The 16,722-nt window shown below is 34.6% G+C and overlaps 1 protein-coding gene across 2 annotated transcripts; it reads left to right on the top strand.

Annotated features, from left to right (window-relative positions):
• The first annotated feature begins 461 nt into the window (after nt 1-461).
• On the top strand, nt 462-16,722 carry LOC111476487 (isoamylase 3, chloroplastic). Of its 2 annotated transcripts, XM_023120160.1 has the most exons (26): nt 462-547; nt 635-772; nt 974-1,034; nt 1,133-1,204; nt 1,800-1,957; nt 2,360-2,438; nt 3,585-3,818; nt 4,678-4,782; nt 6,267-6,371; nt 6,949-7,083; nt 7,246-7,332; nt 7,465-7,522; nt 8,657-8,720; nt 9,481-9,580; nt 10,258-10,358; nt 10,836-10,887; nt 11,533-11,595; nt 11,851-11,940; nt 12,023-12,095; nt 12,425-12,504; nt 12,880-12,984; nt 13,065-13,166; nt 13,238-13,299; nt 13,972-14,080; nt 14,241-14,509; nt 16,543-16,722. In XM_023120160.1, exons 2-25 carry the CDS (start codon nt 678-680, stop codon nt 14,367-14,369), a joined length of 2,319 nt encoding a protein of 772 aa, XP_022975928.1. In that variant the 5' UTR covers nt 462-547; nt 635-677; the 3' UTR covers nt 14,370-14,509; nt 16,543-16,722. The 2 variants fall into 2 exon arrangements, with proteins under 2 accessions (XP_022975928.1, XP_022975930.1); XM_023120162.1 differs by lacking the exon at nt 462-547 and having other exon boundaries at nt 722-772; nt 1,128-1,204.

The raw sequence follows: 16,722 nt of genomic DNA, 5'->3' as shown, positions 1-16,722 counted from the left end.
TTTTTTTTTTTTTTTTTTTTTTTTCTAATTATCCCTTAAACTTATCAAATTACACCTAAAACTTCAATAAATCAATGTTGTAAAATTAACCATTAATTAACCGTTTAATAAGTTTTCACTTTAAATATTATTATAAAATATAAGGATATGAAATTAAATTAAATTTTTGAGAAAATATGACATCATAACTAATTTTTCTGGTCGAAATTTATTAATTTTGGAAAAATAATTCTATAACTAATTTGTGCATTAAAATTTTATTTGATTTTCCCACTATTTTCCATCAAAATTAATGAGTAAATTAATAAAAATTAAACGCAATTTGATGAAATTGATTTTTTAAAAAAATTGGGAATGATTTTTTTTTTTTTTTTTTTCTGACGACAAATTACCCAACCTAGTGGGACCCGCAAAATTTTGATATTTAAGAAAGAGGACAAGCTAATCCCAAAGCTCACCACGTATGGAGAGTGTTCCTTAGAGTTCGGTTCACGTGGCAGACATGAAAATGATCCGGTTTCGTTGCCGCGCTCGACTTTCCAAATCGGTAAATTTCCATTTCCAAAATAGCTTCACAAATCCCATCATCTAACGAACTTGATCTTCATTTTCATCACTGCGCCATTTCTTTCAGATCTCTCAGTAATCTGATCACTTCCAGCTTTGAAAATTCGAGTATGATCCGTTCTATACCGCTCCACCATTCAGCTCCTCTTCAGCTTCCTCTCTTTGCATCATCCTGCACCGGAGCTGCTCATTCCGTTCAGTTTCGGTACTTTTCATCGATCTATTACCGTACTTCTGTTTCTTTCTTCGGTTTCGTTATTGGATTCTTTAATCGGAATGCAATGTCGTCCTAATTGATAGGGAGTTCTATTGATTTATTTTTTTGTGAGGTGTTATCGGCTGTGTGAGGTGTATAGGTTGTTTCTTTTTGTCTCTTTGACTTTATTTTCCTTATTTGTTTGATTAGATTGAAGCCGCAAGGGAAGCGAGGTCCCGGAAGCAGCAGCAGCCAAGAGGTTTTTAGTGAGGTATGGTGATATCCACAACTTATGTCTCGTTTCTTTCAACTTGTGATCAATGATTTATGTCTTTGAGTGACTTGGCTGAGCTTTTCTGCTTAGATTAGACAAAGCAAGGAGGCGTCAAGATTTGCACTGTAAGTGCATTTGGTCGTCGTGATCAAGATCATGTGCTGGAGGTTCATAATCATTCCTTATGGCCGTGTTTGCTTTTTAGTTCCATCGTGCATTTATTGTAGGGAGAACGAAATGATGTTTGCAAATTAATCAATCTCTCATACGATTAAGAAAATCTAGTTCGGATGGAGAAGAGATAAAATTACAATGGATTTGTGATTAAAACGGACATAAGTATCCAAACTGACAGCCACTGCCTACACCTTTGGCACTTGGAAAATGAATGTGGGATATCCAATTTGAAGATGTTTGCGGAGCATCATTATAGTTAGTGGTTCTCCATGAATGCTATTTCAGCAGTTACTTTATTTTCAGATTATGAAGCTTCGGCTTTACTTCATGGACCACTTTTCTGTGGCAAATGATATTCCATTATGATAGTAAATTGCAATTTATGCCAAGATTGATAGTGAGAGAAATGAGGACGTGTTTGCAATTTTCCTCTGCATTATGTATAATAATGTAGGACCCCTTTATATGGTTAGAAATTGCTATCTGATTTTGGTTTTATTTAAGCCAAAGATATGTTTCGGGGCAATGAATCTTTAGCAGTACCCTACATTTAACATGGCACATGGTTTCTGTTTGCAACATCAGCAAGAAGCCCCTGAAAATTTGGACACTGGCCCGATGTTGAAAATAGTCCCAGGCCAAGCATTTCCCTTGGGCGTTTCAGAAGTCGACAACGGGATCAATTTTGCCATTTTCTCACAGCATGCTACCGCTGTCACCATTTGTTTATCATTTAATGAGAGGTGCATTTCTAACTTGCAATATATATTGAGATTAAAATGCCTCTTGTAGACTTTTTGCTTTAAATTTTGGGTACGGTGCAAAAGCATTTATTAAGATATCAACTTGCAATTTGCAATGGATATTTATCATCCATGACCAACTTCCACTGGTCTGGCTTGGGGTTGAAAGGATGTGATGCTTGGAATACAAAAATTATAACAATTGAAATGGTCTCTATCTCTTTCTTCAACATAATGTTTGCATGAAATTTCACATGTTTCTCTCCCTCTCTCTTGGTGGTTGAGGTTATCTTCTTGAATATTCATTTGCTTGTCAGTTTAGTAATATTAGCATTTTTCCCCGTCTTTTTCCTGTTCATTCTTTCAACTTCAAGCTTTTAATGTTAATGTTGGCCCTTTCAGGATTGATGATAGAACGCTGGAGTTCAAATTGGACCCTGATGACAATAGAACTGGAGATATTTGGCATATTTGTATCCAGGTTTGCAGGAAAAATATATTGATTAATTTTGCAGTGTTGTTGCTTTAATCTGTTTACAGTTATCATTTTTCGTCACTGTAACTTATTTGGAATCTCATGTTATATTCCTTTCTAGTATTCAGAAGGTAAAACACATTGTTTCATGGGTTTATATAGTTGCATGTGAGAATGTAACATTTTGCTTTCTGATCTGTATTATGTTGCTTGTTGGCAATCGGAAGAAAGGCTTCTAAATCACGTATTAAAAATTGCTCGAAAAGTTACTGGAGTTGCTTCTTTCTTAGAGGGCAAGGGAATTGAACTAATGGAGTCACTTATGCAGGGATGGTTGGAGATGACTTGTACCGTCAGAATCAAAATTCATTTACATTTGAAAATTTGATTAGTTCTCTACCTTGCAATTTTGATTAATTGGTTTCGCAGTTTACTCTTATTGTTCTCCATAGTCCGTTTGGCTCTTTTGTACACCGAAAGCCCTCATCTTCATTGATTCTTGCAGGTTTTAGTATATTGATCTGCTTTGGTTGGATTGCTACTACAAGCAGTTTCTTTTAATTTTGATGGTTTGATACGGTCTGATAGTTGAATAGAATTATGGAATATAGTTCAGACATTTGTTTAAAAGAATGATATTTAATTTTTTGTTGTAGTTCATATAACACGTGGCATCAATTTGGTATGCAGGGTCATGCTGCTCCATTGTGCTTTGCATACTCTTTCTACTTTCATATTTGTTAATGATAGTTGTGCTTATTTTAAATGTAAATAAATAAAGTCACTTATAAGCTGTACGGAACAGTTTTTGGCCATTAGGTTTGAAGATGGTATAATAATTGCATGCATGATAATCAATCACCTGTCAAAAGAGTTCAAAACACACAAACGCACATGGACACAAGCACTAGTTTTCCTTCTTCATTTTTTTTTAAAATATATTATTGAAATGAAGGGGGGTAATCCAGTGTGTGTGCATCTTAGTCCTTTTGTTTGGTCACATAACACCATTTCTATCATTTTCTTTGTTGTGATGTTGGTTATCTAGATAAATTTCCTTAGACCTTTGTTTGAGTTTGGCTCCTTCTCTGTTTAGTTTACATGTAAAGAAAATGCTGTGTGTTTTACAATTTGTTTGTGCTTTTTGAGCAGGATTTGCCTCGGAAAAATGTCCTATATGGCTATAGGATTGATGGTCCTCAAGGTTGGCATCATGGGCATCGGTTTGATGACAGAATTGTGCTTTTAGATCCTTACGCAAAGTTTGTTGAAGGTCGAAGATACTTTGGGGGTGAAAATAAGTCATCTGGTTTTCTTGGGACCTATGATTTCGATAGCTTGCCTTTTGATTGGGGAGATGACTATAAGCTTCCTAATATACTAGAGGTAAAAGTTACTTATCTACTGCTAGAATAATTTGGAGGTGCATGCCCTATTGTGTGCGTGTGTGTGTGTTTTATTTTGTTAATGTTTAGGGTATATCTTTTACCTGATTAAATGCATTAACACATTTATCTGTAAAATATTAGGCAGAGATTAAGGGAGTGAGATACACGTGTTAGGTTTTCTTTACCCAAGTATTAATTTAGTGTTCAATTGCAAGATTTATTAGTAATTCCTTAGAATTCATTTGGAGAGCTTTGCTTTTGTCCTTGGCGTCAATTCTGTGCCTTTTTAGCATTATGGGACTCGAATAATATTTTGTGGTCTTCTTGTTTGCTACAAATGTCTGGTCTATGATACAATAAGCTTTTGGCATCTCAATGGTTTTGGGGTCAATTGTTTGTTTGATGATGGAGAAAGTTGTCTCAGATCCTTTGTTTTGGGAGGAAGGCCATTTCTTTCTACGAGCGAGTTATTTCCTAGAATATTTAGTTAGAAAGAAATAAGAGAATCTTTTGGGTATTGATATTTTGTGGGAAGATAATTAAGCTTCGGCTCATTTTAAGCTCTCGTTGAATCCCTATTCCCAAACATTTTTTGTTATTACCGTCGTCTTGATTACCAACATTTTAAGGTCCTAGTCCTTTCCATTTTTAAGTCCCGGTGTTTGTTAAGTCCTTTTGTACTTTCATTTATCTCATGAAAACTAGTTTTCCTATAAAGGGAAGTGTTAGCTTGTCAAGTAATTTTACTGCACGTGAACTCTTTCATTGCTTCTCCCACGTGATTTTATTTTTCTCAAGAATGTTCATATTTTTGTTTTACATATTGACATACTATGTATTTTCAAACTTATATGCAGAAAGATCTTGTAATATATGAAATGAATGTCCGTGCATTCACAGCTGATGAATCTAGTGGCTTGGCTTCAAGCCTACGGGGCAGTTACCTGGGTGTTATTGAAAAGGTAGAGGTTATTGATTAAAGCATAGTGCCGGGATTGTCTGTGCCTTTCTCTTTCTTCGCTTTTTGGTACATCACAAGTTTTAATTTAGCAAGAATCGTGATGAAAGTATGGTTTATGACACATACAATAATTCTACTAGTGTCTGCTCTTAGTAGAGATAGCACAGCAATTGTGTAATGATTTACTGCGTTACATTCTCTATCATACAAATCATCATATCTCTAGATCGCTGACTATGACCGGGGAAGGAAAGGATTGTTGTGCTTATAGCATTGCAGAAGCTTTTAGAATGTACTTGACTTCTATCTGAAATGTTGTAGACCTTGAACTACATGGAATGGCAGAGTTGTCTTTATGGCGTACGGTTATCTTTTTTAAAATAGAAATTTATATTGGCAAGAGAAAAATTAAAAAAGAAGAGGAGATATCTCCCCAGACGTCCAAATGGGTTTCAAAAAGGCCTCCCAATTGGCAAAGATATGCAAAAAGTCACAATTACAAAATTCAGTGGAGAGGAAACAAGAAGAAAAAGTTATCATTAGATCCTAAAAGAAGGTCCCCTGTGCTTGACTCAATCTCCTTGAGAATCTGTTGATTCATTCCGAACAACAACCTCCAAAGATTGGCGACCACGGTATCAGACTAGATAATTCTAGCATGACCACTGAATTGAGGCACTAAAATAAGTTGAGCGAAGAAGCTATCAAGAGTCCTGGGGAAATGAACGATGGTCTTAATGACATACTACAAAAATAAGATTTAGCATGCTAGGACATCGATCTGTTTTAACTTTATCATCAGAGTTCATGTATGGGTGCTTTAGAATCTTGTTCCCATTAGGCTTAAATTTTTTCTAAAATCAGAAAAGAGAAAAGTTAAGTGAGTACTTTTGGTTTAAGGATATGCTGGAAGAAAGAAATATGACCATTGCAATTTGTGAGTTCCTAAACCCAGACTTCTTTAGAATTTTTTGGTGATAGATAATTTAGAACTCGTAGGTGCCTTAGAAGTTTGTCGGAATATCAGATAACTGTGGGAGAATTGTTCTTTTCTTATGTGAAAGTTCCTACTCCTATTGTTTATATTTTATCTTATAACCCTAGCTTGGTGTAGCTGGTTTATTTTGGCTTCAATCTGACCTCTTCTCTGGGTGACAGAATATACAAGCCATTTATTTGTTATTGTTTCTTGTATTTTCTTCATCTGTAATATACAAACCTAGACTGCAAACAGTATTCATTGAATATTAACGGTGAAATAGTTTCTCATTTTGCCTGTTTATAAAATCATTGCCAACAAAAAATTTGTGTGTTAATAATTCCCTTTTGCTAACAAATTAGTAAGTTCCCGACACTACAGAGGAAATGATACATCTGCCATTTGATAATTTGGAAACTACTAGTACTCTTTTTTCTTTGCCTCTTTCGCAATTTCCCTTCTGTAAAAATTTATATATCTAATCTTTTACTTCTCCAATTTTGAAGATTCCACATCTGCTAGAGCTCGGTGTCAATGCAGTTGAATTATTGCCTGTCTTTGAGTTTGATGAGTTAGAGTTCCAAAGGCATCCAAACCCCAGGAATCATATGGTAAATTTTATGCAATAACTTGATTATCTTTTACTGTTGACTACTGAAAATCATCACTATCTTTGTTGTGAAATGCTTATATCAGAGGTCTTGTACAACATTCTTCATTTGAATTGGTGGTACCCACAAGCCTGAAAAATTGGTTTTTGGTTTTTGTAGGTGTCATGGCTATAGAGATAGAGGAAATTTTTGTACTTGGAATGATGTTTTCTAGATAATTTTGGTAAAAGAAAATTTCAGCGAAGTTCATATTGATAAATATTTTAACCCCCTTAAAAAGCCAAAAAGACTAAGACTAGGGGCTCAACTTAACCTGCAAATTCTGATATACCCAAATGCCTAAAATAATTTGTTCATCTTTCATGTCTTTGTTGGGTGGAGTCATCGTGTCTCATTATCCATACTTCTTTATTTGTGGTGATGATATAAACTTTCAGAAAGGTACACAAAACAATCTTTTGGTTTAGAAATGTGTTGCTGGATAATCATTTGTAAGTTATTCTTTGTTTCGAAGTGAGCATTATACTCCATTGTCACTTTCTTCGTAACTTGCTTTTATGCCTACTATTATTTAAAGATCAATACGTGGGGCTACTCCACAATCAACTTTTTTGCTCCAATGAGTCGATATGCTAGTGCTGGTGGTGGACCTCTTAATGCTTCGCGGGAATTTAAAGAAATGGTTAAAGCCTTGCATGGTGCTGGGATAGAGGTAAATCATGTATATGATCATTTAATGTACACATAGATGGGATTTTACATCTGATTCAGTTCTCTGTCACTTTGTTGGCAGTATCTTTCCTTGATATATCTTGTATCTGTACTTTATTGTGGACTGAGGTCTTCTTTTTTTTTTTTTTGTTTTCTGTTGCAGGTCATTTTGGATGTTGTGTACAACCACACTAATGAGGCTGATGATGTGTATCCATATACCACTTCATTTCGTGGCATTGATAATAAGGTGTTGTACTCAACTCTTTAGTAAGTTTGTTGTGCAAGTACAGATACATTAGCTTGGGTAAACTTGCTAGTTTCTACTAACAGTAAATAGTATGTTGGAATTTTCTAAATTTCTCATCAACTTCTTTTGTAGGTTTATTACATGTTGGACCTAAGGAATAATGGTCAATTTTTGAACTTCTCTGGCTGTGGTAAATTGGTTCTCTTGGTATTATGCTTATAAAAATGGAAGCTTTACTCTGAATGCATAACTCTGTTTCTCCAATTTATATTTTTAAGTTTAGTTTTGAACTTCGCTCGAGCTTTCTTCAAGTCTTCACTTCACAAGTAATGCTACCCCCAGCCTCCTAGCACCTCACATATGCTTGGAGAATGAGTGGCCAGAGCTTCATAAATCATTACACAGGATAGTTGGGTAAACAAGTTAGGTGGACGGGTAGATTGTTAGCTGGGGGACGGAGCAATTAGGACGACTTGCTGGAGAGACAGTGAGGGCTCCTAATTCTTTCTTGGTCCTTTTCGTTAGTTCTATCATATTTCTTCATATAGGATGGGCTTTCATTTTCTAAATTAAAAGTCAGAAATACAATAGTTCCATCAAGGGACATGAATTCCTGGATTTTATTTTTTATTATTTATTTATAGGAATAAGAAAAAAGTTCAGATGGGAAGTATGAGAGGGAGATTTTATATTCATGTTCGTTATAGCATGGAAAACCCCCAGTGGAACTTATGTTAGCTTGGACATTGTTTAGGTTGCTACAAGCTAGCTTGATTGTGTTTGAATAAAGTGTATTTAATGAATACATTATGGGACTCCTTCTAATCTCCGCATTAACGCAGCCCTTTATAAACTGATGCCTTAGCTCAAAGAGGAGATCTAAATTTGGGGTGGGGGAAGAGAGTTGATGTAAGAGGACTACCTTACTTACCGGCCATGTACTTCTATATATTCATTCCTGGCAGTTAATGCTGATAGATTAATTGGGATATATTACCTGTGATTATGTAGCTTGTTGGCTAGTTAGGTAAGTAGCTGCCTAACCAACCATATGTACTCAGTCAGAGAAATGGAAATATATTATATCATTTCAAGTAGTTTGTAGCAAGAAACAAATTTTCAGCCGTTGATGGTTGAAAACTTCCGGTATGTTCAAAGATACAAGCTCCCTTTGGGAGTGGAGGAAAAAAACCTTTCCTCCTAAAAAATATGAAAATTACAAAAAAAAAAAAACCCAAATTGAGATGAATAACATTTGTTTTAAAATGTCAATAACCTGCTTACGTCTTGAGTTACTTGGTTTCCCTTTTTCCTTTTTTTGCAGGCAACACCTTAAACTGTAACCATCCCGTGGTCATGGAACTAATTCTTGACAGCTTAAGGCACTGGTATGGAATTCACGCTAGCTTCCTCAGGAACTTATTTGGACGAATTTGATCTATATTTCACTGTGAAACATGCTTTTCAAATATGATTCTGCATACATAACCTTTTATTATTATTTTATTTTTAATAAGAAACAATTTCATTGATATATGAAACTTACAAAAAAAAAAAAAAAAAAAAAAAGGAGCAAAAATCCCCTATCCAAAGGAGTTAAAAGACTTATCTTACTGGACAAAATATTAGATAAGCAGAGTGAAAAAGAGGTGGTTATTTACACCCAAGTAATTGCAAGAAACATGACATGATTGAAAATCTCCCAAAAGATACCTCTTTGCCTACAGAAAGACCTCTTGATTAACCGATCAGAAGAAGGCCCTGTTAATTTTCAACCAAAGAGCTCTTTCTCCTTTTTAAGTGGGTGTCCAAGCAAATGAGCAACAGACTCTCAGGCAGGCCCCTTAGAGTTTTAAATATGTAATTTTGTGTCATATTCTACCGTGTACGGAGTCCACTTTATGCTGCTTGAAATTGAAAAACATTATTAATGTGGAGTCAGGTGCTGCTGCTTAGGATTTGATGTGCTTAAAAAGAACAGAAAACAAACAAATAATATTATAATCCTTGTACTTGAACTACATATTTTTTTTATCTCACTCTATTCTTAGTTCCTATATTGTGTACGTACTACAGCGCTTGTCTTTTTTTTTTTTTTTTTTTTTTTCTTTTTTCCTTCTGCGTTTTATCCTTACCACTCAATTTCAGGGTGGTTGAATATCACGTAGATGGTTTTAGATTTGATCTTGCTAGTGTTCTTTGCCGGGGACCAGATGGTGCTCCACTTAGTGCTCCCCCACTCATAAGGGTATGTAAATTTGTGTACGTGTTTTTTTCTGTTAACCTGTTAACCTGCGTATTTGGCATTTAATTCTGTATCTGGAAGGAGAGAAGCCAAAAATATTTTGCGCAAAGAACTTGTTGCTGAAGTCTATTTTACTTCTTTTTGGATCCTTTTGATAAAGTAGTCTACTTTTATTTTCTATTTTTATGATGGTAGGTCTAGGCGTCTAGCAGGAAAGGTTATATAGTCAGTGGGGAGGGATAGTATACTAAGAGTGCATTTGCTAAGAGAGTGATAGAGACCACTAGTTTTGAAAATAGAGAAACGGGGTCTGACGGATAAGGTAAGATGGATAATTTTGTGGCTGTTTGGTTTGAGCTTGCTCAAGGAGGGTTGCTTTTAATTTCCTTGAATTACTTGAGACGCTCTTCATCTTTCTATAGTTTTTCTTATTTTTTACAATTTCAAAAAAAATTTCCTATTCCTATCTTTTGATTATTCAAATTTGCAATTTTTATAATTTCAGTCTTGCAATACTCCTATTCTAATTACTTATACATTCTACTTACCTGTGAAATTAACTGTATGTTTGGTGTAAGTTTAGCCATCTTCATTTGCTTCGTTGTCCTCTTGTTAGTTTAATTTTATTTTAGCATAAGTCAGGTAGATATGGCACAAGATTGATATTTTTGTTGGTTCAGGCAATATCAAAAGATGCTATCCTATCAAGGTGTAAAATAATTGCAGAACCATGGGATTGTGGAGGTCTTTATCTTGTTGGTAGATTTCCAAATTGGGATCGGTAGCTATCTATTTCCCTCTGCATTATTAATTATGAGTTTCAATATATCTTTTGTTAGAGTTAAATGTCAGAAATATATATAACTTCTGTTTGATTGCCGTTACAAGCGTAAGCTTTTAAAATTAGTATTAGTTTAGCATGCGAGGTAGGAATTAACCTAACTGACATTTGATGTTCTGCATGAAATATATATGTTCTTTCTTTTCTTTTTCTTATTGTATATTTTATCGAGCATCAGGTTTTTTTGCCCCAAACTTGAAGTTATCTTTTAAAGTCTAGTCAAATCCTTCTACACCAGGCTTTTTGGTAAACATGTTCATGATTTTACACATTGTTAGTTTAACATTTAATGAATATTGTCATGTAAGGCAAGTTTATTTGTTATGAATACACACCAGGTCTGTTCTTTTTTTCTTTTTTTTTTAAAAATTTTAAAATTGAAGCATCAATCCATTTTTCGTACATTCGTTCATGCAGGTGGGCTGAATGGAATGGAATATACCGTGACGACATTAGAAAATTTATCAAGGTAATATTGAGTGGGAACACTGTTTGTTTCTTTCTTTCCTTCGTTTTTTAATTGCTGATGTGTGAGGAATTTATTTTCATAATCATATAATTTTTTTAAGGTGAGGCTCTAAATATTTATATAATTTTGGATTTCAGGATATAGGCATTAATATCATCTTCAATAAAGTTCTTGCTGTATGTGTAACAAATGCAGAAACTTAAGAAACAGAGTTAATTATATTAATCTGATAAGTTTCATGTTTATGAGTGGTGGAGGCCATAAGTAGGTCATTAACTAATGTTTAAAACCTGCTAAACAGGTAACCACAATGAACCCCCAATTGTCCAACTGTACAGTAAATATTTGAATACTCAGTAACTGACAATAGCACAGAAAAAATTTAGTACATCAAATTCCTTCCCTTTAGAAACCTGTGTCTGAGTTTTAGTGTTAATTGAAAACTATCTGAAGGGTATTACTCTTTGAGTAATAGCCGCACTGAATATGGGGAATATGAAATCCAGTTGGTAACTCTACCCTATTGGCTGTTCTTCCCTTTGGAAAGATATATATTTGATATGATATTAAGATTACTTCTCTTTAACTCTAAAGCCAACTGGTAACATACCTTAAAAAATTTTCTTAAACCTTTTCCCATTTTAGGGCGACTGTGGCATGAAGGGAAGCTTTGCAACTCGAGTTTCTGGGTCTTCTGATCTTTACAAAGTAAGTTTCGGCTTTCTTTTAATTTATGCTTGGTGAGAATAGATTCAAGTGTGTTGTGATATGGGATTATGGTGTGGAACGTTGGCTATGTTACTTGGCCCCTGGATGTGTCCCTGCAATAAAATATTGGTTCTAATTGTGTATATCCTTCTGTATCTTCACTATTATTTAATACTTAACCTCTTCCTATTTTATCAATAGATATATACAAGCTCTTTGAAATATCTTGTTTAGGCTTTTCACTTTTTCCTACAGGTGAATAACCGTAAGCCTTATCATGGTATTAACTTTGTTATTGCTCATGATGGATTTACACTTCGTGATCTAGTTTCTTACAATGTCAAGGTATGTATGGTTGTCATTTACCCATTTTCTTTTGAATTGATCCTCTAATCTGTAATCTGATTTTATTTTCTCGTTTGTGTAGCACAATAATGCCAATGGAGAAGGTGGAAATGATGGATGCAATGATAACTTCAGCTGGAATTGTGGTTTTGAAGGTATATAAGGGACCATACTTTTGGTTGATTGCGGTTTTTTTTTTAATTGGTCTATTGGTGTATTGCTAACTAGTCAGTTGAGTTCAATGCAACGTTGCTTTGTTATTAATGGTCGAAAACACTATCAATTTATTTTATGTTTTTTCCCAGAAGGAATTGAATAAAAAAATCAAGTTAAGTTGCATCCACACTTCACGTGCCTTGCAACATGGAAAACAACCTTTCTAGGCTTTCATTCACGTTTTAAACTCAGCTTCATCATTTCTAATAATAAAGTTTCATTAGGGATCATACATATAATTGTTTTTCAATGACTATTCATATGACAGGAGAAACGGAAGATGCAAATATTAGAGCTTTGCGCTCAAGGCAAATGAAAAACTTCCATATGGCACTAATGACATCTCAGGTATAACATTTCCAAAACCCTTCCCTGACCAAAGTTTCCTTTGGGTCTCGAGCCATGTAGGGTTCAAAAAAAAAAAAAACCAAGATTTTCTTTACTGCTAGGTAAGGTAAGCTTTGAAATTCTTAGATCTGGATGTTTTTCATCGTTTCTTCATCTGTTTCTTTCTTTTTCTCTTTTTTCAAAGTTAGATTGAGGGGATGATACTCTTTTCCACTCCTCGTTTTTAAGTTGTTTCTGGATAGAGAAGCTTTGTTTCTTTGGTGGTGTGTACTTTCTTATTAAATATCTCTAACGTGGTTCTGGAAATGTGGAGGTTCTATCTTCCTCTTTTTAAATTATTGGAACCAATGTTAGTTTCTGGTTGCTTATTTTCAGGGAACACCAATGATGTTAATGGGGGATGAGTACGGGCATACTCGTTATGGAAATAACAATAGCTATGGACATGATACAGCTCTTAACCATTTTCTTTGGGGACAGGTCTTTGTTATGTCACTAACCTTCCTAACCCTTGTATAGTCGAAGTTCATATAACAACTATTCATGTTTTTGGTCTGTAGTTAGAGGCACGGAAGAGGGATCACTTCAGATTTTTCTCTGAAGTGATAAAGTTTAGAAGGAAGCATCCCCATTTATTCAGTCGGGAAAATTTTCTCGGCGAGGTGATTTCTCTCCACTTTTTTCCCCCCTTCAAAATATGCTCCTCTTGGGATTAACAGAGGATTCACTGCAGAATGACATAACTTGGCATGAAAGCAATTGGGATAATCCTGAAAGTAAATTTCTTGCCTACACGTAAGCACTCTTGAATTATGCTAAACTCTAAAATGCATGTTTGTTTCGTCAAGTCCATTATGCATGAGGTGCAAATTTCAGCAGCATTTTAATGTTGATTTTATTATTGAATAAGCAAAAACAGCACACTCCCACCACATCGTGCTTGTACTGAGCAACTAATATAATGGACGTGTATGGACCTCAATTGAGTATCACCTACCATAGAGATTGAACATGAACGTCTCTTATTGTCATTCAATCTAGGATAGTATTGATAGCTTAGTGTGAACAGCGCCCTTGTGAAACCAATGGAAACAAGCCCTTGGTACTTGATTATTTTGATGCATAGCTTGTGTTATTGTTTGTAAATGTCTATTGGCCTTTTGTTGGTATGCATAAGAGGATTTGACTCTATAATCTGCATTTAGTATCTTTCCTCGCCTTCCCTCCCAAAATAACAAAAATAGATAGGAGAAAAATGAACCGGCAGGTCTAGAGGTATTGCCGGTAGCAGAACAGGTTTGTCAAATATGTGTATATGTATACTCAACGGATATCAAGCCATGGAACTTTATGCTCTGTTTAGCCCATCTTCTTGGGACTGGCTTCATGTAGATGTGCACAAAATTGGTCATGCAAACTGTTTTGGGAATCTATGTTCTATGTTTTGAAGATTTCTAGTATTTACAGGCTTCATGATGGTAATGGAGAAGACGTTTACTTGGCATTCAATGCTCATGATTATTTTGTCAGTGTTTCATTACCCTCTCCTCCAACAAAGCGAAAATGGTTTCGTGTGGTTAGTTTCTCTCTTGCCATTTTGTTGCTTCTAATTTCTGTCCAACTTCCTTACTTGAAAAATATAGAGTTGCTTTAGGCTTGAATTAACTTGGTAGAACTGCATATTTTTCAAACCGTGTTCGTGAATGAGTTTTTATGGTTTTTCGCTTCTCATGCAGGTGGACACCAATCTGGAGTCTCCTCAAGACTTTGTATTGGATGGCATTCGGGGCATTGGAAGCACCTATAATTTGGCTCCCTATTCCTCAATTCTTCTGAAAGCCAAGTTAGAAAATGAACTTCTTTGATACTAACTCTATAATTAATCAAACCATTATTAGGCGGATGAATCTAGTTCTGTACAAGATGACAATCGAAGTATCGTGGAAGAAATAAATTATGCAATCTAATGGAGGACGTGTAGAGCTATCCTCGGCATGGAATTCAGGTACCTGTTATATGTTTATAGTATATTGGGAAATTTTTTCTTTTCCTTCTGAAACAGATTAAAGTGTTGTTTATTGTTGCAATTACTTTCAACAATTAGATATAAGTGAATAAAATTAGGATCATTAGGTAAATGAGTGTCGTGACAATCTCTGTTCTACTTTAGAATGTGTTTTTTTTATGATTTTTATTACTCTCGTCTTTGATCGATTGAAATGCATCTTCTCTTCCTTTTCTCGATCTTGATTCGTGTAGAAATTCAGGGTCTATAGTCCTAGTTGAACGAAAGAGAACAAAGTTCATACCGGTACAATTACTTAGTTGAGTGAAATACCAGAGGATTAGGTACCACATAAGCAGGCCCAACAAAATCTCTGTATAACCTCCTCAATTTCTCCATAAAAGAAATTGAGTTTTGCTTCCGTGTGGACGAATCTTTGAACATGAAACAAAAAATGATGAGCCTCGATTGCTTAGCAATATGGTTTGGGAGAAAAAGATCACAGCCACTACTGTTCTTTCTAATAGGCAGATTATGAGGATAGCTCGAGATATCTTTATAGTAGGAGATAGCTCAAGGGATCTTTATGATGTGATAAAAGAGTGGTCTTCATCAACTATTTCATATTCATGGGTTGAACTCTCTACTTATAGAATGTTTTCGGAACAAAAGAAAAATAGAATTAGAACAAGTTCTCAACCTAGTAAAACTGGATGGTTATCGTTTGGTACTTAACCGTCCTGTATTTATAAGAAATATGAAATATTTAAATAAATTTATGTTAGTATTATGTGAATTAAAATGAATACAATATTATTAGATAGTAATCATATGGAAATCTAGACTACAACAACAGCCTACAGCGCTACAGGTTATATATAAGAGATTAGGGATCACAGCGCTACAGGTTATATATAAGAGATTAGGGATCACAGCATTCAAGTCTCAAAAACTTAACCAATAAGGGAAGAAATGAATAAAGGTGAAAAAGGTCAAAAAGGATAGGGGTAAGAAACACGTGTCGAGAAAATTTGTGGGAAATAAATATGTACGGTTGAAAAAAGCAGGGGACAGCTGCCCTCTTGCTATTTCTATAGGAAAACAAAAGGTGTTTTTTTTTTAGGTGATGGTGGTGACTGGAGACTGGTGCTTTCCTTAACCACAATACGTGGAATGTCACAAGGAGTGACAATGTCGTAATTATTCTATTCCTGCTTTTTGGCTGTGACAACTATCATCTCGACCGGCCCACTCGGTGACAACCCAATTGCCACTATCAATAGCTGCCCTGCCCTTCCCTTCCCTTCCCTTCCCTTCCCCTTTTCTTTTCTACAACTAGATTCAATAATGGTTTTAGGCCTCCATTCCCTTAAAATACAGGACACTGTTCTTGGCCTATGATTTTGTTTATTAGTGTTGGGAAACATTATGTTTAAATCTCCAATATTTAAGTGCTTAGAAACTTCTCTTTCATTTTTTTTCACTTTAAAAGCTTTAGATAATTGAAACTTTTAAATGTTAGGAATTAAAACATATAATATCGGGAGGAGGTGAGTTAAATCCTACCGTAGATCTAACTTTGGTCTTTGAATATCGTAGTTGTTCTGATATTTTTATTTTTATTTTTTGTTTTTCCTTTTAACTCATCGGTCTTTTTTAGGTATTGAGTTTCGTATTTTTTTTAGTTCTAACAATATATGAAATGGGGTCTTGAACTTTTGATATCTTGATCAAATTTTTATATTTTATTATAAGTTTATTTGTCTTAGTGTTAATAGCACTATAGGACGACTATAATAGTGGGTTCATTTCTAGAAATAAAATATAGTTTTGTCGACTACAAGCCTTACCATTAAGATAGAATTTTATACGTATTTGATTATGCATCAAACCAAAAGAAAAAAATATATATATTATTGAAGATAATATAAAATTAACTTAGTTCTTGGTATTCATGTTGCATAAATTTGTATGTCAACTTCTTGTTGTAAGCAATGAATCAGTTGGATTCTTCATCTTATTCTTTGTCGTAGTGGTTCAAGAACAAGGAGGAAGTGGGACGATCTCAAGAATATTTTTGTGCATTAATGGTGGGACAATTGTGTGGGTAAATGATGATATTCTTTGCCCCCAAAATCCCACTGTTCCTTCTTCACTCAACATCATATTTGGGAACAATTCTTCTTGGTAATTTAAATTTTACTGTTTAAATA

This window comes from Cucurbita maxima, unplaced genomic scaffold (assembly GCF_002738345.1).
Source record: "Cucurbita maxima cultivar Rimu unplaced genomic scaffold, Cmax_1.0 Cma_Scf00003, whole genome shotgun sequence".
Taxonomy (NCBI): domain Eukaryota; kingdom Viridiplantae; phylum Streptophyta; class Magnoliopsida; order Cucurbitales; family Cucurbitaceae; genus Cucurbita; species Cucurbita maxima.
This window is presented reverse-complemented; position numbering and strand designations above follow the sequence as displayed.

What these genes read in the sequence shown, in the direction of transcription:
- LOC111476487 (XM_023120160.1), top strand. Translation starts at nt 678, where the DNA reads ATGATCCGTTCTATACCGCTCCACCATTCAGCTCCTCTTCAGCTTCCT. An exon ending in TAGTTTCTTACAATGTCAAG is followed by an intron (nt 11,941 to 12,022) that starts GTATGTATGGTT and finishes TCGTTTGTGTAG; the next exon opens with CACAATAATGCCAATGGAGA. An exon ending in CTGGAATTGTGGTTTTGAAG is followed by an intron (nt 12,096 to 12,424) that starts GTATATAAGGGA and finishes TTCATATGACAG; the next exon opens with GAGAAACGGAAGATGCAAAT.